This window comes from Somniosus microcephalus, chromosome 5 (assembly GCF_052327205.1).
Source record: "Somniosus microcephalus isolate GS21.2 chromosome 5, FLI_Smic_1.0, whole genome shotgun sequence".
Lineage (NCBI taxonomy): Eukaryota > Metazoa > Chordata > Chondrichthyes > Squaliformes > Somniosidae > Somniosus > Somniosus microcephalus.
In genome coordinates this window covers 169,765,633-169,789,510 of record NC_140991.1, presented here as the reverse complement: position 1 = coordinate 169,789,510, position 23,878 = coordinate 169,765,633, and the positions used below count along the sequence as shown (strand labels likewise).

General features: G+C 44.1%; 1 protein-coding gene across 2 annotated transcripts in view; it reads right to left on the bottom strand.

Moving 5' to 3' along the window:
* LOC147117434 (histone deacetylase 9) overlaps positions 1–23,878 on the bottom strand; it is a 1,471,293-nt gene that overhangs the window by 759,713 nt on the left and 687,702 nt on the right. The window contains exon 1 of one of the 2 annotated variants that reach the window (XM_085988433.1): positions 6,400–7,143. The exons of the other annotated variant lie outside the window; for it this stretch is intronic. Coding sequence (XP_085844559.1) covers positions 6,400–6,514 — 115 coding nt within the window. The 5' untranslated portion in view covers positions 6,515–7,143. Of the gene's footprint in view, positions 1–6,399; positions 7,144–23,878 lie in introns of those variants that run through there. 2 annotated transcript variants of the gene reach the window in all.

Below are 23,878 nucleotides of genomic sequence, written 5' to 3'. Positions count from 1 at the left end.
CAGTGACAAATTCTGCCATTGAAAGGGAGACGAGAAATGACCCAACACTCTCACAGGTCTACGATTTAACAGTGAAGGGATGGCCAGCACATGGCGAACCACTGTTGCCAGCATTCTCGCAAAGAAGAGAACAGCTGTCAGTGTGCCGAGGAACCTTGATGTGTGGATCCAGAGTGGTGATTCCACCCAAACTCCAGGATAAAGTGCTAAAGGAGCTTCACGAGGGGCATCTGGGTGGAGTGAAAATGAAGAACCTAGCTAGGGTGTTTGTATGGTGGCCAGGTATCGATGGAGACATCGAAGAAATGACCAAGAGCTGCCTAGGATGCCAGAAGGTCCAAAACACTCCACCACAAGCCCCTCTACATCCATGGGAGTGGCCCTCATCTCCCTGGCAAAGGGTGCACATCGATTTTGCTGGTCCATTTATGGACTCAATGTTCTTAATCGCGGTTGATGCACACTCCAAGTTGCCGGAGGTAATAAAGATGTCCTCCACCACCACGGAAAAAACCATCACAGTATTAAGGACCATATTTGCCAGGAATGGGCTGCCGGAACAGATATGTTCTGATAATGGACCGCAATTTATTATGGTCATATTTATGCTAATATATATGTACAAATGTATGTTGAAATGTTTAAGTGTCCTAATCCAAATTGTACACTCTCGGGAGCCGCAAGCCTACATTTCGTTGTACTGCACTTGTGCACTAACAATGACAATAAAAGTTGATTTGATTTGATTTGATTTGATTTGTGTCCGAAGAATTCAGAAAGTTCTTAAAAAACCAATGGGGTAAAGCACTACACGTCCGCCCCATACCATCCCGCCACCAATGGATTGGCTGAAAGGTTTGTCCAGACCTTCAAGAAGGCCATAAAAGCCATGGGTAATGAAGACATAAAACTTCAGCGCAAGGTGGATAACTTCTTATTCGCATACAGGAATGCAACACATATGGTTACCAACCAAACTTCCGCCATGATGTTCTTCAATAGAAACCTAAGATGCCGGCTGGATTTGGTCAAGCCCAACATCAGAAGGGACGTGGAGAACCGGCAGTTTCAAGGCATGAATGAAAGGCCAACTAGAACCTTCCAGATAGGTCAACAAGTTTTGGCCCGGGACTACCGTACCGAGAAATGGCAGCCTGGAACTATCTGCACACGACTAGGACCACTGATGTATACCGTGGACATCGGAGAAAGCATAATAAGGCGCCATGCTGACCAAATCATAAAGTCATCCGAAAAGGGACAACCTACACCACAACTCTATACATCTAACGATGAAGTAGAGATACCCATATCTACCTCCGATCCGGTGATACTGGAACCCGATGAACCCGACACTGGCATTCAAGCCGAATCAGCCTTGCCAGAAGAACCTACTACACCACCAGAAACTACTACACCCCCGAGGCGTTATCCGGACCGAGTCAGGAAGCCTCCTGAGAGACTAACTTATAATTAATTAACTACAGCAATGTATATTATTTTGCTTATAACATGTAATTAATAATTACTTAAAATATGATGTACTGGTTAGCTAAAAGGGGAGGAATTGTGGTGTATGTGCCTTTAAGAGCCCCAGGTGTGCTGTAATGCCGGTAATTGCCACTCGGGCTATATAAGCCTGTATATTGTGTATATCCGTTAGAACCCCCCCCCAGACTTTGCTTAGTAAATACCTATGAACCAACTCCTGTCTTCAGTGTCTTTATCAACACACGGACACTGCATCAACGAGGCTCTCACCTGCCTGGGAGAAGCGCCTTGCATGCTGCCTGACACGTGGCTGCTAAAATGGATCCCGTGAACCCCAATCTATATGAATTTCTGACCATACTGATGAAAATTATACTGAAACATCTTATGATATATTTGAATGACAAATGAAAAGCAAGTTAATTTTAATATCGCACATTTATTTACACATTACACATTTATTTTGAGAAAGTACTGCTCCTTATGAATTTCTAGCTGAAACCCTTTGTTACCTTGTTTTCGCCACAATTTTCCATAACATAATCCTACTGGATATTTGCCAAGAGTGTAACAAGCAGGATAGGAGCACGTGAAAATTTCATGAGCAATGTGACTGCAGTGGTGGAATCCTGTAGGATTATATAACTTTACTGGCACATTATCAAAGGGGTTTTCACTTAAAAGTCAATGTCAGCATCTCTCGGATTTCTACAATTTTTATTATCTGTCTTGATTGCAATAAATTCGCTGAGGACTACACCAGTATAAAATACTGTCATAGAAGTCAAACCAAGATTCATTTAATTGATGGGTAACAACTGAAATCATAAAGTTGTCATAAAAACATTTGCTATTAATATTCATAAAAATCTGCTCTTTCTGATATTAACAAGTAGAAATAGTTTGCACCTCACAAACTGAAACTTAAATTGCATTCCCAAAAGTTTAACTAGTCAGTGTAGCTGTACTATATAAGAAAAATATGCCCTATGATACAATCAATATCTCCATTAATGAGGCTAACTGCATAAATCATAAGTAATATGACATAGGCAATCCCATCACACTACTAACTAAAGTTTATTCCATTCATAGCTCTTCTTACAGCTTCAACTGAAAATGGTCTTCTATTTTTTCCCATTTGGCCTCCACTCTTCTCCTAAAGGGGACAATATCTTGCTGGGTACAATCTCACAAGCACTGACAACCCTCTGATATCTCACCTCAGGTGGTCAAAGATAATTAATTGAAACTCCATTGTGATATAATCTTTGTGAAATCATACTTGTGGAAAAAGCAGTTTCAATTCCTGTGCTAACAACTCTGTACAAGTGTTATAGATATACAGATTTACATATAAATTGGTGAATCCAGAGAGTAGGTAAAGTAGAAATATCAGGGGTAATTTTTTGACTTTGTGCTGCTGGTAGGGAGCTTTGCTGGAAATTCAGGCATGAGCTCCAAACAATTTTCCAACCAAATGATTAGAAACTCATGGACAACACACGGCTGAGTTTCCAATGTGCACTAACAGTAATTTAGTCCCCATTTTAATGTCATATATTGTGTCCATAATTTTATATTTCCATTATGAATTAATTTGTCCACATTTTTACAGAAACTCTATGTAAATTTGTCATGCTGTAATTACACTCCCTCTTTTCTCTCGCATTGCTCTTTCTTTCTGTCAACACCCCTTTTTCTCCTTCTCATCCCTTCTGTCTCTCTCTCTTAATTCCCCTCTCTCACTCAATTTGCTGGTGTCTCTCTCTGAACCCACCTCTCTCTCTCTCTCTCTCTCTCTCTCTCAGCCTCCCTTCTCTTTCTTTCAACCCCCTTCTTTCTTAACCCCTTTCTCACTTTCTCTTAACCACATCTCTCTCTCTCAACTCCTTCTCTATCTCTCAGCCACTATCTCACTAATCCCCTCTCTCCCACTCAACCCCCCGTTCCTCTCCCTCTCAAACTTAACACCTCTCAGCTTCCCTCTCTCAATCCTCTCTCTGTCTCTCAAGTTTCTTTCTCCCTCACTCACTCAATTTCCTCTCTTAACTGATTCACTCTCTCAACCCCTTCATCCTCTCTCAACACCCTCTCTCTCTCTCTATCTCATCTCTCAACTCTTTCTTTCTCTCTCCTCTCCTATCCCTTCTACCCTCTTTCCCTTCCTGATTCCTTAATGAGCCTTTGCTTGCTTTCAAAATTAGTATTTAAAAAAATCAAATTAGAATGTGGAAAGAAACTCTGTTTTCCTTTCTCTCTATTTGCATTTTTCTGTTTCTCTCTCTCTGTCCCATAGGTTTTATAAATTAAATCCTCTCTCTCACATGTGTAAGTCATTAGCATTGATCCTATCTAACTGTCAACAAAACCCAAGCGAGTTAATTCATTGGCTTCAAAATTCAACTGGTATTTTTTTTAAATTAGCATTAGCACAAACAGGCACTCTTCTCTTGCACCTTGTCTCTCTTACCTCACTCTCTCCCCGTACCAGCTTAATACATTTTTTGAAGTTCAGGGCTACAACAGATGTATAATTAGCACACTGTCAATTTTTCTCATTCTATCAGAGACATATTATTACACAGCCTATTTAAAGAAAACACTCAATATAAATTTCACCTCAATTAAGCTTGAAAATTGTTCTCCTGTTTTTGAAAATTATTTTAAGAAAAGCAACTGAGCAGAAAGTTGCAGAAGCTAAAGAAAAATATTGCACCAGTACAGCTGACTAAATAGTACTGAAGCATCCTGGAACATAAGAACATAAGAATTAGGATCAGGAGTATGCCGTACAACCCCTCGAGCCTGCTCCACCATTCAATAAGATCATGGCTGATCATTGACCACATCTCCACTTTCCTGCCCGATCCCCATATCCCTTGATTCCCCTAGAGTCCAAAAATCTATCGATCTCAACCTTGAATATGCTCAATGCCTGTGCATCCACAGCCCTCTAATTTGGAGAATTCCAAAGATTCACATCCCTCTGAGTGAAGAAATTTCTCCTCATTTCAGTCCTAAATGGCCGACCCCTTATCCTGAGACTCTGCCCCATAATTCTAGACTCTCCAGCCCTGGAAACAACCTCTCAGCATCTACCCTGTTAAGACCTCTTAGAATCTTATTTTTCAATGCGATTACCTCTCATTCTTCTAAACTCCAGAGAGTATAGGTCTATTCTACTCAATTTCTCCTCATAGGATAACCCTCTCAGGTATACAACACATTAAATTCAAATTCAGCTCAAAAAGTCACAAGTCTGAACAAAAATATCAAGTGCAAGCCAATGCTTTTGGAAGAGATAGGTGCTCGAGGGTGGGGGGATGGGGGTGGGGGGATGCGGGGACACAACATCAAGGCAGGCAGCGGCCCACAGCATTTTTGTGGAGCCAAGTTTAAAAAAAAATTCTGGCTGTTTCCTGATTGGAACTCCAGTACACATGGACGGAGCGTTTGCTCCACAAGCTCTGCGCATGTGTATCTTACAATTGCAACGCCATTGGGACCCCAATTTGCAAGGGAAATAGGCCTACCGCTTGTTTCAGGCAGGCACTGAATCACACAGTGGTAGGCCTCTGTGACAGTCACAGTGGGTCAATCGTTAGGGTTAACGGGGAGGTAAGCCTACCGACCCCATTTTTAGGCCCTTACTTCCTATTATTGCCAATTTTCCCATGCAAGTCTCATCCCTATTGTATGTGACACAGTGTGACACCTTTAACATTGAAATACCTACCACAGTGCTACCAATAGTAACAGCAAGTGGAAATACTTATAATGAGCTTTTAATGAAACATGCACCCCACATGCTGAATTGAATGTGTAATAGATATTTTTTAAATCTATTTTTGTAATAGCACAAAGTCCATCCATTTTAAACCCACTCTCGCTGGGTGATGGAGTACCTGAAAAGACACCCAATGCTAGGCTTGAGCTAACATCAGCCAGGAATGCCTCTCTAGGTGCTTTGATATTCCATTATTTTTGTTGTTATGTGCAGAGAGGGACCTCAGTGTGCTGCTGTCGCAGTTTGTACTCACGCTTTGTCGGAGACCTGCTCAGGGCTGGCCCTGGAAGCACATCCTTATTTGGATATCCTCACGAATTGCACGGGCATGTGGAGAAGGGATTCCAAGAGACAGTCAATACTATCGGAGGACGCTCTACCTGAAGCAGTGGGGGCCCTGCTGACATTTCTACCTGAGACAACCACAGCTGACATACCTGAGGGCTGTACAAACTCACTTGGGGGCTGCCTTGATGAAAGTACAAAGTACAGTACGCACAGGACTGGTTCCTCACATTTACTCTACTGAAACCAATGTCCTTTACAGATAAATTTATCGATCCATATTTTCATGGATCTGCCTTAATATTCTTTCTCTGTAAAACCAACTGTATACTCGGAGTGCACCTGACTGCAGGAGAGCTGCACATCTACAGTCATCTGCAGTCCTGTACATGCACCATGTCTCTGGTTCTCCCTTTCCCACTAGTACCTGGCCTGTAGGTATCTCCCTTAAGCAGCATGATTGAAATGAACAATTTGAATGGGAGGGGGGATAATGACAGGGAATTGAAGCTGCCCCACCCCCCTCAGTACCATGACATTGTACATTGTATGCTTTAACATATTGTGCCACAAACTGTCCTTTATAATCACCACATGCAACATATATAAAACAAATTCAAGTAACACATTAAAATACTATGCAGCAATAATCTCCTATTAATATTGCATTGGTCATACCTTTAATAATAAATCAGAATTTCCCTGTGGTCCGATTATCAGGTTTCCACTGAATGTTTAGTGCAAGGTCCAAACATCTCAAATTTAACAGTAAATAGAGAATAGAGAAAGCGCCATCGTACGCACAGTACCTCTGTGAAAGCAAAACTGCTTACCTGAGGTGAGCATACTATGCATTCGGTGCTGAGCCAACAGCTGGAGCGGCTGCTCTCGCCCAGAAACCCCATCTGAGGAGAAACATGATTCAGTCTCATAAATAGTCTGCAGCATCTTTCCTTTGAGTCCTCACTTCAGCCACATAAAAGATTCATCAGAACACCGACAGAGTCATTTCCTCTTTAATTCCTCCTCCTGAAACAATTGGATGACTTGCACATTACTACATCGTAAACTGCTCTCTCTCTTTCACTTTTAAACTGCAGGTTGAGTGCTCTCCCTCACTCTTATACTCCAGGCAAGCCAAACAGGCGCACCGTTATAAAAAGCAGCCCAAACTCTTCTCTTCAAAGGATACTTAATTTTTTTCTATCTTTTTAAAATCTGTTTGGTTTGTCTCGTGGAAGAGCCGAAAGCAGATGGTAAGGTACAGTAACCAGAGCTGAGGGAAGCCTTTTTTTCTTCCTTGCAGGCACTAGAGGGTTTTCAAGTGTTGTGTCAAACCACAGCCCTCACAAGTGTGTTCTGTCCCTGTTTACTCCCCTCCAAGTTGGTAAAAGCAAGTGATTAAGCGTTTACATATGAATCAACAACAACACAGCCCACAGGCGACAAAAATAGAACAATGGCTGGTGTTAACCAAAAATAGGTCATCCATGGCAGGGGATTGAGCTGTATTAATGCATTTGAAAAATACCACTGCAAGTGCAAACAGTGTACAGCTGTCCAATCCCTCAGCTGGAAACGCTGTTCTCCAGTCCAACTGCAATGTCTCAAAATGTATTAACTTCTATTTTTGTTCATGTACTCAGAATAGATGCTACATCACCAGATCCTGTTTACATTTGGCAAAAATCATTCAAATTTGTTCAAGTTAATTGCTGATCCAAATTTGAAGCTACTGTGTGAGTGGCACTGATCATTCATAATTCATGTCCCATATTAAAAATGCTCCATGTCTGGACTTGGTGACATTTTAAACAGGCTCCAGAATTACAAATGGAATTCAGCTCATGTAAACACGTGGTCAGAACAAGTGTCAGGTTTATTGTACAGCAGCTTTATGCACTGGGTTTAGTGTGTGCACTCAGTGGGTGAAGTATTAGCTGATAAGCAACTTTCTACCACAGTTCAGCAACTTCTGTTTAGTATATTACACAATTGCTTCTAATAGTAGGATGCTGGGGCTCCAGGTAGAATGGAATTTATCTAATTTACATTGCAGGGTGATTTCATAGCATCACAACAATCCATAATGCACGTGGATAATCAAACCTGCAGTTGGTTAAAAGTTGTTAATTATGACTTTAATTTCTAAAGAAGAAATAGCTTGTATTTGTATAACTCCTCTCATGATCTCAAGACACCAAAGTACTTCACAGCAAATTAAGTACCTCTGAAATGTAGTCACTGTTGTAATATAGGGAAATACTGCAGTCAAATTGTGCACAGCAAGGTCCCACAAACAGCAATGAGTAAAATGATAATCTGTTTAAGATGGGTTGGTAAAGGGATTCATGTTGGTTAGGACATGTCCCCTCTCCTTCGTAGAACAGTGCTTTGGGATCTTTTACATCCAGCTGAGAGGGCAGATAGGGTCTTAGTTTAATGCTTCAGTACTAAAGTGCCAGCTAGATTACATGCTCTCATCTGTGGAGTGAGGCTTGAGCCCACAACTGTCTGACTCAGAGGCTAGAGTGCTATCATTGAGCCATGGCTGACACTTTACAGGCAGAGAGGGACATGATAATCCAAGCAGTGATTTGCTAATACTACTGTACTGTAGTTCTGGTATGCCATTACTTTAATTTAAAATTCTTAGGTTTAATTTGTTACAGTATTTTCAGTAAGTGGCTGAATAGAGCCTTTGCACTCAATTGCTGATATTTTTGTCTGTTTGGGTTAGAAAGGGTTAACGAGGAAATGACTCTTGCTTTGCCTTGTGCTGCAGGTGTTTCACTTCCTTCCAAAGATAGTAAAGCTGATTCAGCAAATAGCATCCTCGCATCCCTTACACTTCGACAGGATGAAGCCTGAACCAAAGTAAGGTGAAATTCATTGAAAATCAACATAAGGTAGAATATCCACAGATAAACAGATCTGGTTCTTCAGCAAGAATGGCAGGGGAAACACCTCCGCTTTACATTCCTACAAGGGACTTTATAAAACCATATTGCTCCACAAGCATCTTGTTCCTTTTGAAACAGCCGAGATAAAGCAGCTCACTTGCTCATATACATTGTGGACTACATTTCATATCAAACTACAATATGTGCAATATCTTGATGCAGGATGGATTGTGCATCATTATTTGATGTGTACAATCTTCTCTATAATTTTGTGCTGTGATAAATTTACACATATGTGAATGCATAATAGGTTTATTGTTTAATATCCCATTTATATTACTTCCTTTGGAAACAATGTTGCAATGCAAACGAGGTGGTGTACATAGTCCAGAGGGAGAGAGCACCACTTCACAAGGTGGCTTTATTACCTGCTGTTGAGTCAAAAGCACAGTGACAGCAAACCGACGTGACTGCTCCTGAGAATATTCACCATTGGCTCTCAACGTGAGCGTACAGGCTAGCCAGCAATGGGATATTAACATTCCCAGCTTGTATAGACATCCCCCGCACCCCAATGTCAGGGAAGGGCTGTGGCCAGAGGTGTAAAATCACAATGTAACTTAAGAGAACCTGCACAAACAAATCACAGACATGCACAGTTAGTGCTACCTGTCTCTGTAGTGTAAACAGGGCAAATTCAGAACATAGGCAACTGCATTATATTATACGGTCATGGGAACTAAAGTCTGAAACACAATTTGTTCCTTGTAGTAGATTGGAGTTAAATTCTGTACTTGAGTCAATCACTCGCTTCATAAACTCATTTATGGAGCATTATATTGCCAAATAATGAAGCCAAGTTCAGTACTTTCCCAACCGTAGCACTAAGCAAGTATTGAATGGAATTAAAATTGTATTATGACAGTACATTGTCCTTTCATTAAGCTGTTCTTTTACACTATTCATCTCTGCTTGGAAAAAACAGCCTAAGAACTGTGTAATGGTTATATTAATCTCAATACACAAGATAAAATAAATATATTCAAAAATAAATCAAGAAACAGATACATTAAACTAAGGGATTAATACATTTCCTGGCCAATTTCTGCATTCAGCCCAGGAGTACTAAGGGTAATTGTACTGCCTCTGCCACCACACTGGCTGAGATCAAACAACTCAGCATATTGGGGATTGGGCCTGGGACATTCCTGTCTCGAGATACTGCTCCTTTAAAGGCAGTATTGCTCTTTGAGAGCTACAACTACTTTTACATCAGGTTTGTTACAAGGAATTGAGCAGCAAAAACTTAGGTAGGAAGACACCCCTGCAAAGATAATAACCAAGAAATTATAAAGGTACTCTCTGATCAGCCTTATCAGAAAGAAGAGTAAAGAAATGACAGGAGAGCTTCACATTGCCTGCATATCTACAATGTTCAAATGTATTTGCATTTAAAGTTTTTAAAGGGTTGTGAAAGGAATTTGCATACAATGTTTATTCTAAGCTTATTAAAGCTGAATTATTCCGTTTGAGTCCAGGTCTTTTCAACAGCATATTCAATAGTAGCTGTTGCATTAATCCAGCAAAAAATTACAATTTGATTCTGTTTCTTTGCAATTTTAATACCTACTTATCAAAACATTATTTACAAGTAATGGATTTTAAAGACATTGGGCTCGATTTTCATCGGGCCGTTGAGGCGGGATTGGAGGCGTGTGGGGGGTTAAAATTGCAAAAACTGGCGGGCGGGCCCAACCCCGCCTCCATCTTGCCTCCAAACAATTTTCATTAAATCGTGTCTAATGGTTCAGTCTCTGACCCGCCTCTAAGAGGCGGGATAGGCCGTTAAGGCCCTTAACAAGGACTAAATTGCCTCGCTAATGCAATTTTGAAAGGCCTTTGCGACTTTAACACTTTTCCCACGTGAAGCACGCCGGTGAAACCTGGCGGGAGCGCAATTGGATTGCTGACCATCAGCTGCAGGTCAACCATTAAATAGGAGATTTGATCAGCCATCATTTGCAGGTGGCAGGACTTTGTTGTATCAGATCTGGGGGAACTTTTACAAGGCATAACCACAGCTGTGGAAGTTTGGAGCCTGACACCCATCTCCAGTGGGACCTCCTGGGAAACCACCCTCGCCACCTTCACTGAGCGCTTCCTCAACTGAGGCATATACCAGAAGCATGGGAGCCATTTATTTCCTTCCCTTCTGGACATTAGATGAGGACGGAGACCAGCCGTGGCACCAGCAGAACCATGAACAACAGCAGCAGCACCAACAGCAGCAGTACCAACAGGAGCGCAAAGCTGCTGCTCAACCACCTGAAGCTGCACAGGCCAGAAGGGGCCAGCGCATGGAAGCCCGTCAGCGCAGGAGATACCCCCCAAACAGGGTCTACAGACACAGGGTCAGCTACCTCAACTTGTCTGAGCAGCAGTGCCAAAGGCGGCTCTGACTTTCGCGAGAGGAAGTGGGTGACATCTGCGCAATGCTGCAACAAGACCTGCAGCCCAGAGGACCAGGTGGACAACCCTTACCAGTGGCCATCAAAGTCACCACAGCACTCAACTTTTTTGCCTCAGGCTCATTCCAGGGATCAGCAGCAGACATCAGCGGCATTTCCCAGGTGGCCGGACACAGTTTCCTGACGCAGGTAACCGATGCCCTCTTTGCCATCGCGCACAATCACATCCATTTCACCAAGGATCAAGCAAGTGTCACGGCGCGTGCAGTTGGATTAGCTAATCTGGCAGGCTTTCCAAGGGTGCAGGGCATCATTGACTGCACACATGTGGCCCTTAAGGCACCCCATTGCAATCCATGTATTTTTGTCAACCGCAAGGGCTTCCACTCCCTTAATGTTCAGCTGGTGTGTGACCACAAGAAGGAAATTTTGCATGTTTGTGCCAAGTACCCTGACAGTTGCCATGACTCCTTCATAGTACGCCAGTCTAGTGTGCCTCCACTATTCAGTCCGCCAGACCAACTTAACAGACGGCTACTTGGAGACAAGGGCTATCCCCTGAAGACGTGGCTAATGATGCTGTTGCGGAGCCCACCCAATGAAGCTGAGGAGAGCTACAACTCCAGCCACATGTCCACCGAAGCCATAATCGAGCAAACCATCGGTTTGCTGAAGATGCGCTTCAGATGCCTGGATAGATCAGGTGGAGCCCTGCAGTACTCAGCAGCCAGGGTCTCCAGAATCATCGTGGTTTGCTGTGCACTTCACAACATGGCAGTGTCATGGCTTGCAGATTCCAGAGGACCAAGTGGATCCTCACATATCCTCCTCAGATGAGGAGGAGGAGGAGGAGAGCAAAAACGAACATCTTGCAGAGGCTCATCAATCAACGGCAGCAGTACGCGAGAACATTGCTGCCTGGGATGCAAGGAATGCACTCATCTTGGCCAGATTTGCAGAGCCTAGCCAAACAAGCACTTTTCCCTCGCAGCTTCTTACCTGAACATCGACAATGGCCAAGAACCATCAGATTCCGAGCAATTTGACCACCATACTGACAATTGCAAGTAATCCTAAGCCCTCAATGTGGAAGTCCCATTCACGAAATGACACATATCACAACTACAACAGTAGCCATCAGATTTTTTATTTACAGTAATCATCTGATGGCTTTTTAACATAAAACATCAAATTTCACCCAAGTGACTACCCTTGTGACTATTTGTGCAGTATCTTTCTCTTACACGTGCTCCTACGTGGTGGTTCCCCTGTGGCTTTAGAAGATGTGGAGGCCCCTTGCTCACTTTCCTGCTGCTCCTGTCTCGACACCTTTGGCGGGCGTCCTCTGGGGTTGCGAACCTCTGAGGGCTTGTTAACAGTCTGCTGCTCCTGCGGCTGTGCAGGGGTTGAGACGCCGATCTCAGATTGGTGTAGACTCTGGTGGGCCTCTGACCGAGGGCTCTGCAGTGGCATGGAAGTGTGAGCACTTGGAGAGGAGCTCCCACTTCCTTGATGTTTGCCACCAACTTCCCTCTCATGGGTCAGGTCCCCCTCAGCGCTTGCAAGTGGCTTGAGAGCACCTTGCTGCACAACAGGGGGGCCAAGGGGACCCGTATCTGCGCTGACAGCCCTACTCAGAAGGACTTCCATGAAGGTCTGGTTTCTCTGTTCAATAGATGACCATCGCTCCTCCAGAGATGTCATTCTATTCAGAACACTCACCATGTTTTCTGCACACTGGTGACTTATCACCTCCATGGAGGTTGCCATCCTTTCCATAGTGATGCTTTCATGCACCAATGACTCCACAAAGGCTCTGCTCATGTTCGTAATGGACTCCTCCATTCATAGAAACATAGAAGATAGGAGCAGGAGTAGGCCATTCGGCCCCTCGAGCCTGCTTCGCCATTCAATGCGATCATGGCTGATCATCCAAATTCCTGTCCCTGCTTTCTCCCCATATCCCTTGATCCCCTTAGCCTTAAGAAATATATCTAACTCCTTCTTGAACATATTTAATGAATTGGCCTCCACTGTCTTCTGTGGTAGAGAATTCTACAGGTTCACCACTCTCTGGGTGAAGAAATTCTTCCTCATCTCAGTCCTAAATGGCTTACTCCTTATCCTTAGACTGTGACCCCTGGCTCTGGACTCCCCCGCCATCGGGAACAGCCTTCCTGCATCTAGTCTGTCTAGTCCTGTTAGAATTTTATAAGTTTCAATGAGATCCCCTCTCATTCTTCTAAACTCTAGCGAATATAAGCCTAATCGACCCAATCTCTCTTCATACGTCATTCCTGCCATCCCAGGTATCAGTCTGGTGATTCTTCGCTGCACTCCCTCCATGGCAAGAACATCCTTCCTCAGATAAGGTGACCAAAACTGCACACAATACTCAAGGTGTGGTCTCACCAAGGCCCTGTACAACTGCAGCAAGACATCCTTGCTCCTGTACTTGAATCCTCTCGCTATGAAGGCCAGCATAGCATTTGCCTTCTTAACCACCTGCTGCATCTGCATGCTTACCTTCAGCAACTGGTGCACAAGGACACCCAGGTCTCATTGCCCTTCCCCTTTTCTCAATCTATTGCCATTCAGATAATAATCTGTCTTCCTGTTTTTGCCACCAAAGTGGATAACCTTGCATTTATCCACATTATACTGCATCTGCCATGCATCTGCCCAATTGCCCAACCTGTCCAAATCATACTGGAGTTTCTCTGCATCCTCCTCACAGCACACACGCCCAGCCAGCTTTGTGTCATCTGCAAACTTGGAGATATTACATCTAGTTCCTTTGTCTAGATCATTAATATATATTGTGAATAGCTGGGGTCCTAGCACCGATCCCTGCGGTACCCCACTAGTCACTGCCTTCCACTCGGAAAAAAGACCCATTTATTCCAACTCTTTGCTTCCTGTCTGCCAACCAGTTTTCTATCCAAGTCAGTACCTTACCCCCAATCCCATGTGCTTTAACTTTGCACGCTAGTCTCTTATGCGGGACCTTATCGAAAGCCTTCTGAAAGTCCAAATACACCACATCCACTGGTTCTCCCTTATCTATTCTACCAGTTACATCCTCAAAAAATTCCAGTTGATTATTCAAGCATGATTTACCTTTTGTAAATCCATGTTGACTTTGTCCGATCCTGTCACTGTTTTCCAAGTGCTCTGCTATTACATCTTTTATAATGGACTCTAGCATTTTCCCCACTACCGATGTCAGGCTTACCAGTCTATAATTCCCCATTTTCTCTCGACCACGTTTTTTGAATAGTGGGGTTACATTAGCTACCCTCCAATCCATGGGAACTGTTCCATAATCTATAGAATTTTGGAAGATGACCAGCAATGCATCTACTATTTCTAGGGGCACTTCCTTAAGTACCCTAGGATGTAGATTATCAGGCCCTGGGGATTTATTGGCCTTCAATCCCATCAATTTCCCTAACACTATTTCCCTACAAATACTGATTTCATTCAGTTTCTCCCTCTCATTAGACCCTATATTCCCTGACATCTCTGGGAGTTTATTTGTGTCCTCCTTTGTGAAGACAGAACCAAAGTATATATTTAATTGGTCTACCATGTCTTTGTTCCCATTATAAATTCCCCTGATTCTGACTGCAAGGGACCTATGCTTGACTTCACCAATCTTTTTCTCTTCACATATCTATAGAAGCTTTTACAGTCAGTTTTTATGTTCCCTGCAAGCTTACACTCATACTCTATTTTCCCCCTCTTAATTAATCCCTTTGTCCTCCTTTGCTGAATACTAAACTGCTCCCAATCCTCAGGTTTGCTGCTTTTTCTGGCCAATTTATATGTCCTCTCCTTGGATCTTATGCTATCCCTAATTTCCCTTGTTAGCCACGGTTGAGTCACCTTTTTTGTTTTATTTTTATGCCAAACAGGGATGAACAAATTCTATAGTTCATCCATGCGATCTTTAAATGTTTGCTATTGCCTTTTCACTGTCAACCCTTTAAGTAACATTCCCCAATCCATCCTAGCCAACTCACGCCTCATACCATCGTAGTTTCCTTTATTTAAATTCAGTACCCAAGTCTCTGAATCAACTACTTCACTCTCCATTTTAATGAAGAATTCTATCATATTATGATCGCTTCTCCCCAGGGGGCCTCACACAACAAGATTGCTCATTAATCCTTTCTCATTACATAATACCCAGTCTAAGATGGCCTGATCTCTAGTTGGTTCCTCAACATATTGGTCCAGGCAACCATCCTGTATACACTCTAGGAATTCCTCTTCCACAGTATTGTTACTGATTTGGTTAGACCAATCTATATGCAGATTAAATTCACCCATGATAACTGCTGTGCCCTTATTGCACACATCTCTAATTTCCCGTTTAATGCCATCCCCAACCTCAGCATTATTGTTTGGGGGTCTGAATACAACTCCCACTAAGGTTTTCTGCCCCATGGTATTTCTCAGCTCTACACATACAGCTAATATCCTTCCTTACTATTGTGTTAATCTCCTCTTTAACCAGCAATGCTACCACACCGCCTTTTCCTTTTTGCCTGTCCTTCCTGAATATTGAATACCCCTGGATGTTGAATTCCCAGCCTTGGTCACCCTGGAGCCATGTCTCCATAATCCCAATTATATCATATGCGTTTACATCTATTTGCGCAGCTAATTCATCCACCTTATTACGACTGCTCCTCGCATTAAGCCACAAAGCCTTCAGGCTTGTTTTTTTAACACTCTTAGACCTTTTAGAATTATTGTTTACTGTGGCCATGTTGGATTTACACCCTTGGTTTCGCTGACTTCCATGTTTGCTTTTCTCCTTCCTGTCTTTTGCTTCTATCCTTGCTTCCCTTTCCTGAGAGCGGAGAGGCAGCGGACCTGCGAGGGAGCACCAGAGGCGGCGGAGGTACTAAAGGAGCAGCCCGAGGCAGCGAGGCCCAGAGCCCCGAGAGCGGAGAGGCAGCGGACCTGCGAGGGAGCACCAGAGGTGGCAGAGGTACTAAAGGAGCAGCCCGAGGCAGCGAGGCCCAGAGCCCCAAGAGCGGAGAGGCAGCAGACCTGCGAGGGAGCACCAGAGGCGGCGGAGGTACTAAAGGAGCAGCCCGAGGCAGTGAGGCCCAGAGCCCCGAGAGCGGAAAGGCAGCGGACCTGCGAGGGAGCACCAGAGGCGGCGGAGGTACTAAAGGAGCAGCCCGAGGCAGCGAGGCCCAGAGCCCCGAGAGCGGAGAGGCAGCAGACCTGCAAGGGAGCACCAGAGGTGGCTTCCCAATCCAGGTTCTGGGAGAGGGAAGCAAAAAGAAATCGAAGTGTGACGTCACCAAGAAGCAGGTAAGTGATTGGTTGGTGAGTATTTTCTTTCTAAATTTTTCTAAACTTAAATTTTGTGGTTTCTAAGGTCTCTGTTGTGTAGCGGGGACTACTATTAAGCAAGGGCCCTTGAGTATATCATTTAATTGAAGTGAAATTGGTGGGATTCATTTAATTTTAATTAATTAATTAAAGGGTAAGTCATGGCAGGACAGCCCAGCCCCGTAGTATGCTCCTCCTGCTCTATGTGGGAAATCAGGGACACTTCCAGCGTCCCTGACGACCATGTGTTCGGGAAGTGTGTCCAGCTGCAGCTACTGACAGACCGCATTGCGGCACTGGAGCTGCGGATGGATTCATTTTGGAGCATTTGCGATGCTGAGGACGTCGTGAATATCACATTTAGCGAGTTGGTCACACCGCAGGTAAAGGGTGTACAGGCAGGAAGGGAATGGGTGACCAGGAGGCAGAGTAAGAGGCGCAGGCAGGTAGTGCAGGAATCCCCTGTGGCCATCCCCCTCTCAAACAGATACAGCACTTTGAATACTGTTGGGGGGGATGACTCATCAGGGGAAGGCAGCAGCAGCCAACTTCCTGGTACCGTGGGTGGCTCTGCTGCACAGGACGGGAGGAAAAAGAGTGGAAGAGCTATAGTGATAGGGGACTCAATTGTAAGGGGAATAGATAGGCGTTTTTGCGGCCGCAATCGAGACTCCAGGATGGTGTGTTGCCTCCCTATTGCAAGGGTCAAGGACATCTCGGAGCGGCTGCAGAACATTTTGGAGGGGGAGGGCGAACAGCCAGTTGTCATGGTACACATAGGCACCAACGATATTGCTTAACAAACGGGATGAGGTCCTAAAAGCAGAATATAGGGAGTTAGGAGGTAAATTAAAAAATAGGACCTCAAAGGTAGCAACCTCAGGATTGCTACCAGTGCCACATGCTCGTCAGAGTAGAAATAGGAGGATATTTCAAATGAATACGTGGCGAGAGGAATGGTGCAAGGAGGAGGGATTCAAATTCCTTGGACATTGGAACCGGTTCTGGGAGAGGTGGGACCAGTACAAACGGGACGGTTTGCACCTGGGCAGGGCCGGGACCAATGTCCTAGGGGGAGTGTTTGCTAGTGCTGTGGGGGAGGGTTTAAACTAAATTGGCAGGGGGTTGGAAACCTGAGCAGGGTACCAGAGGAAAGGGAAACAAGGAAAAAAGCAAAAGACAGGAAGGAGAAAAACAAAATTAGAAGGCAAAGAACTCAACGGTTTAAATCAAACATGGTCACAGTAAATAATAATTCATATAGGTCTGAGAGCGTTAAAAAAACAAGCCTGATGGCTTTGTGTCTTAATGCAAGGAGCATTCGAAACAAGGTGGATGAATTAGCTGCGCAAATAGAGGTAAACGAATATGATTTGATTGGGATTACAGAAACATGGCTCTAGGGTGGCCAAGGCTGGGAACTCAACATCCAGGGGTATTCAATATTTAGGAAGGATAGGCAAAAAAGAAAGGGAGGTGGGGTAGCATTGCTGGTTAAAGAGGGGATTAACACAATTGAAAGGAAGGATATTAACTCTGATGATGTGGAATCTGTATGGGTAGAACTGAGAAATATCAAGGGACAGAAAATGGTAGCGGGAGTGGTATATAGACCTCCAAACAGTAATACGGAGGTTGGGGATGGCATTAAAAGGGAAATTAGAGAAGCATGCAGTAAGGGCACAGCAGTCATCATGGGTGACTTTAATTTACATATAGATTGGGCTAACCAAATTAGTAAAAATACTGTGGAGGAGGAATTCCTAGAATGTTTACGGGATAGTTTTCTGGAACAATATGTCGAGGAACCAACCAGAGATCGGGCCATCTTAGACTGGGTATTATGTGATGAGAGAGGATTAATTAGCAATCTTGTTGTACGAGGGCCCTTGGGTCAGAGCGATCATAATATGATAGAATTCTACATTAGGATGGAGAGTGAGGTAGTTGACTCAGAGACTAGGGTCCTGAATTTAAATAAAGGAAACTACGATGGTATGAGGCGCGAATTGGGTAGGATTGATTGGGGAATGTCACTCAAAGGGTTGACGGTGGATAGGCAATGGCAAACATTCAAAGACCGCATGGATGAACTACAGAAGTTGTTCATCCCAGTTTGGGATAAGAATAAAACAAAAAGGGTGACTCAACCGTGGCTAACAAGGGAAATTTGGGATAGCATAAGATCCAAGGAGAGAGCATATAAATTGCCCAGAAAAAGCGGTGAACCTGAGGATTGGGAGCAGTTCAGGATTCAACAAAGGAGGACAAAGGGATTACTTAAGAAGGGGAAAATAGAATATGAAAGTAAGCTTGCAGGGAATATAAAAACTGACTGTAAGAGCTTTTATAGATATGTGAAGAGAAAAAGATTAGTGAAATCAAGTGTAGGTCCCTAGCAGTCAGAAGCAGGGGAAGTTATAATGGGGAACAAAGAAATGGCGGACCAATTAAATATATATTTTGGTTCTGTCTTCACAAAGGAGGACACAAATAACCTCCCAGAGATGTTGGAGAACATAGGGTCTGATGAGAGGGAGGAACTGAAAGAAATCAGTATTTGTAGGGAAATGGTGTTAGGGAAATTGACGGAATTGAAGGCCGATAAATCCCCAGGGCCTGATAATCTACATCCTAGGGTACTTAAGGAGGTGGCCCTAGAAATAGTAGATGCATTGCTGATCATCTTCCAAAATTCGCTGGAATCTGGAACTGTACCCATGGATTTGAGGGTAGCTAATGTTACCCCACTATTCAAAAAGGGTGGTAGAGAGAAAGCGGGGAATTACAGACCAGTAAGCCTGACATCCGTAGTGGGGAAAATGCTAGAGTCCATTATAAAGGATGTAATAGCTGAGCACTTGGAAAACAGTGACAGGATCGGACAAAGTCAACATGGATTTACAAAAGGTAAATCGTGCTTGACTAATCTACTGGAATTTTTTGAGGATGTAACTGGGAAAATAGATAAGGGAGAACCAGTATATGTGGTGTATTTGGACTTTCAAAAGGCTTTCGATAAGGTCCCGCATAAGAGATTAGCGTGTAAAGTTAAGGCACATGGGATTGGGGGCAAGGTATTGACTTGGATAGAGAACTGGTTGGCAGACAGAAAGCAGAGAGTAGGAATTAACGGGTCTTTTTGCGAGTGGCATGCAGTGACTAGTGGGGTACCGCAGGGATCGGTCCTTGGACCCCAGCTATTCACAATATACATTAATGATCTGGACGAGGGAACTAGATGTAATATCTCCAAGTTTGCAGACGACACAAAGCTGGGTGGGCGTGCGTGCTGCGAGGAGGATACTGAGAAACTTCAGGATGATTTGGACAGGTTGGGTGATTGGGCAGAAGCGTGGCAGATGCAATATAATGTGGATAAATGCGAGGTTATCCACTTTGGTGTCAAAAACAGAAAGGCAGACTATTATCTGAATGGCAATAGATTGGGAGAAGGGGAAGTGCAACGAGACCTGGGTGTCCTTGTGTACCAGTCGCTGAAGGTAAGCATGCAGGTGCAGCAGGCGGTGAAGAAGGCAAATGGTATGTTGGCCTTCATAGTGAAAGGGTTTGAGTACAGGAGTAAGGATGTCCTGCTGCAGTTGTACAGGGCCTTGGTGAGACCACACCTTGAGTACTGTGTGCAGTTTTGGTCGCCTTATCTGAGGAAGGATGTTCTTGCCATGGAAGGAGTTCAGCGAAGATTCACAAGGCTGATCCCTGGGATGGCAGGAATGACGTATGAGGAGAGATTGGGTCGATTGGGCTTATACTCGCTGGAGTTTAGAAGAATGAGAGGGGATCTCATCGAAACTTATAAAATTCTGACAGGTCTGGACAAACTAGATGCAGGTAGAATGTTCCCGATGGTCGGAGAGTCCAGAACCAGGGGTCATAGTCTAAGGATAAGGGGTAAGCCATTTAGGACAGAGATGAGGAAGAATTTCTTCACCCAGAGAGTGGTGAACCTGTGGAATTCTCTACCACAGAAGGCGGTTGAGGCCAAGTCTTTAAATATATTCAAGAAGGAGTTAGATATATTTCTTAGAGCTAAAGTTATCAAGGGATATGGGGAGAAGGTAGGTACGGGGTACTGAGTTTGGATGATCAGCCATGATCTTATCGAATGGCGGAGCAGGCTTGAGGGGCCGAATGGCCTACTCCTGCTCCTATCTTCTATGTTTCTATGTCTCCCTGCACAGGTTCCCAACCCCCTGCCATTTTAGTTTAAACCCTCCCCAACAGCACTAGCAAACACTCCCCCTAGGTCATCGGTCCCAGTCCTGCCCAGGTGCAAACCGTCCAGTTTGTACTGGTCCCACCTCCCCCAGAACCGGTTCCAATGTCCCAAGAATTTGAATCCCTCCCCCTTGCACCATTCTTTTAGCCACATATTCATCTGAAATATCCTTCTATTTCTACTCTGACTAGCACGTGGCACTGGTAGCAATCCTGAGATTACTACCTTTGAGGTTCTATTTTTTAATTTACCTCCTAACTCCCTATATTCAGCTTTTAGGACCTCATCCCATTTTGTACCTATATCGTTGGTACCTATATGCACCACGATAACTGGCTGTTCACCCTCCCCCTCCAGAATGCCCTGCAGTCGCTCCACACTCGCAGCGACCCTGGAGGCAAAACCTGCCAGAGACTCCTGCATCTGTTCCTGGAGTTCCAGCACCATTGACCTTGTGGATGGACCCGGAGGCAGAGGGCCTACATGCAGCTGAGCCGAGCTGGCAGAGTCCTGCACCCTCCGACTAGGACTCTCCACTGCTGTTCCTGTCTCTACAATCTGCTGATGCTCACTTGTGAGCTGTGATACACCAGGTGACAACACTACTCTCTCTCGCGATGGTCCCGCCGAGGTGTGAGTGTCGGCGCTGGTGCTGGGTGCGCTGAATTCTGCTGATGTTGCGCCCTCAGAGGTTGCAGCTTCCTCTGAGGAGTCTGGATGCTCAGGCTCTTCCTCCTGGCTAGTGGGGACGGGTGCTTGCGATGGTCCTGTGGGGGAGTAAAGGAAAGAGTCAGAGATGTGATGCCAAGGTTACATGCACATTGCATATTGCAGATGATCATTAGTCCATCTGTTAGAGCTTCAGAATCATTATCAGCGACTCATGCAATGTCATTGAGAGAGATGGAAATCTATTCTGTCACCAGCTTGCTGTGATGCACCCGTCTGTCCGTCCCCCACTTGCACATCGTCCTCCACTCCCACAATCTCCAGGACCGCATCCTCCCAGGGGGTGAGCTGGGCTACTGAGGGTGGCTCTCCTCCTGTCCTCGCTCTTTCTCTCTTATTGTGAGCTCTCTTTTCCTGCAATGAGGGAGACAAGTGGAGGTTGAGTGAGAATGAAGGAGTGAGTGTAGAGAATCCATAGCATAGATGCTTAGAAGGAGACAAAGATGGAGTGAGGCGGCAAGACCAAGGGCCCTCCCTGTGTGTTGCCAGTTGTTTTCATTGCATCACAGTGATAGGGAGTGTGAGGGCTACATAGTCGAATAGTTAGGTGAATGTGACCATAGAGAGAGAGGGAATGGGTAAGGGTGCACGGATATCAGTGTCAAGTGGGATGTGGAGGAAGAGATTGCTAAAGCTAAGCGCTGGTGAGGAAAGGCAATGGGGGTCAGATTGAGGGTGATGGAAAATTCATATTCACGTTTCCAGTACGCAGAAGGTCATGAAATCTCTTCCTGCACTGAATCCAGGTTCTGTGGGTTACTGACAATGAGTTGACCTCCTCTGCCACCTGGGTCCACACAGCCTTGGTCCGCTGGGGAGGCTTCTTCCTCCCTGATGAAGGGAAGAGCACCTCTTTATTTGTTCTTGCTCCCTCTATGAAAGCCTGCAGGGCAACGTCATCAAACCTGGGAGCAGACCTAAGTCTCTGGCTGGCCATTCTTCCTCCAGGACCCTCTCACTGCAAAGGCCAAAAGGTTGGCAGTCTGCAGAAGAAGCAAGGCTTGTTGCAGACCTTAAATGCAGTAGCAATGATGACGTCATCGAAGGCGACTTTCAGACTGGAGAAACTCATTGGCCATGGGTTCCCACACGTTGGAACTCAATTGGCCAATTAAGTTAAAATCGCATCATTCTCCCACATCGATTTAGATTCGGGTTGCTAACAAGAAATGCAGATTACACGACCCCAGCCCACCCCTGAGTCAAAATCCAGCCCATTGTCTTAAAAAGCCATTATTAAAGGTTATTTGTTAGCAAAATCATGAAAGGTTAAAAATTGCAATTTTCACAATTTAAGCTAGGTACAGCCACAAGTTAGATAATTCTGCTGCTTTTTAAAAAAAATTCCAAAGTTAGTTTTTTAAGGTGTTTTATTTGTCCTCACAGAGATCAGTACCTTTTATAGTTTCTGTACTGATGTCACTGAATTTGTACTTTGCACATGGATTCCTGTCAATCACAGGACCCGAAACCCATAGGTGAACAGTGATGATCAATGACATCAATAAACAAATTACACCAATCTCTGCTGTGGATAAACCTAAGAGCTGGAATTTCGTGTGGGTGGTAGTTAACCACTCAATTTCACTTGGCATTGGTAACCTACCATTTTCCCAACAGGGCCCCCACAGTTGCTCACCACTTGAAAGTAACAGCAGATTGCCATGGTAAACCCGACATATTTGATCTTCAACATCTTAGAAACAGAAGTGAAAATGCAAAATAAAGCAAGTCTTTAATGCATACAGAGTATATTGTTTGCTTCTAATAATCTGTGAAATACATTACCGCAGTATGAGTCACATGCTGGAATGAGTTTGAGGTTGAGCTAACATCATAAATACAAGAGGGGTAATTTTAAGAATTTGTGATCTCGGAATGGAACTTCGCCTACCAGGAATGCATATTGGGAATTCGGGAAAAATTACCTCCAGATTTTCCGCCCATTAAAATAATGTGTAATTCTGCATAACATACACAAACTTAATACTATTTACTTTTGTTTAAGGGTTTCTTTTTTCATTGTTTATGTTCACAGTGGCAACATGGTTTAAAGGGAATTACACTGCACCATGTGATTTGAAAAGAAGTGCTATCAATACTTGCAAAATATGTAAATGCAGAATGCTACATAGATTGAAGTGTGTTACATATAGAATTATGCAAAGTTCGGAATATGCTGCATATAGGAGACCATTAGTTCGGAGTGTGTCACATATGAGATAACACACATAGCTTAGATAGCATTATACTATAAGGCGTGTTCAGTAAATAAATTAGTTTTCAGATAGCTTTCATTCAGTTGGATATCAGGCTTCCACAAATCTATTATAACTCATTCACAGTGGTGTGACTCATATTACAGTGATGTATTTCACAGATTATTAGAGGCAAACAATATGCCTTGTCTGTATTATTATCATCTATAAAGAAAGATTTGGTGCTTTCATGCATTTCATTTTAAGGTTCCCCTGCTCTCAAATGCTACTGTCAGTTCAACCTTCTCACTTTCCCCAGCAGAGAAAGCAGCCAGGGGACCTGAGTTCTTTATTAATGTTACTCTATAACTGGCCACTCGGATATACAAAAACAGCAGTAGAGTAACTATCCCATTATA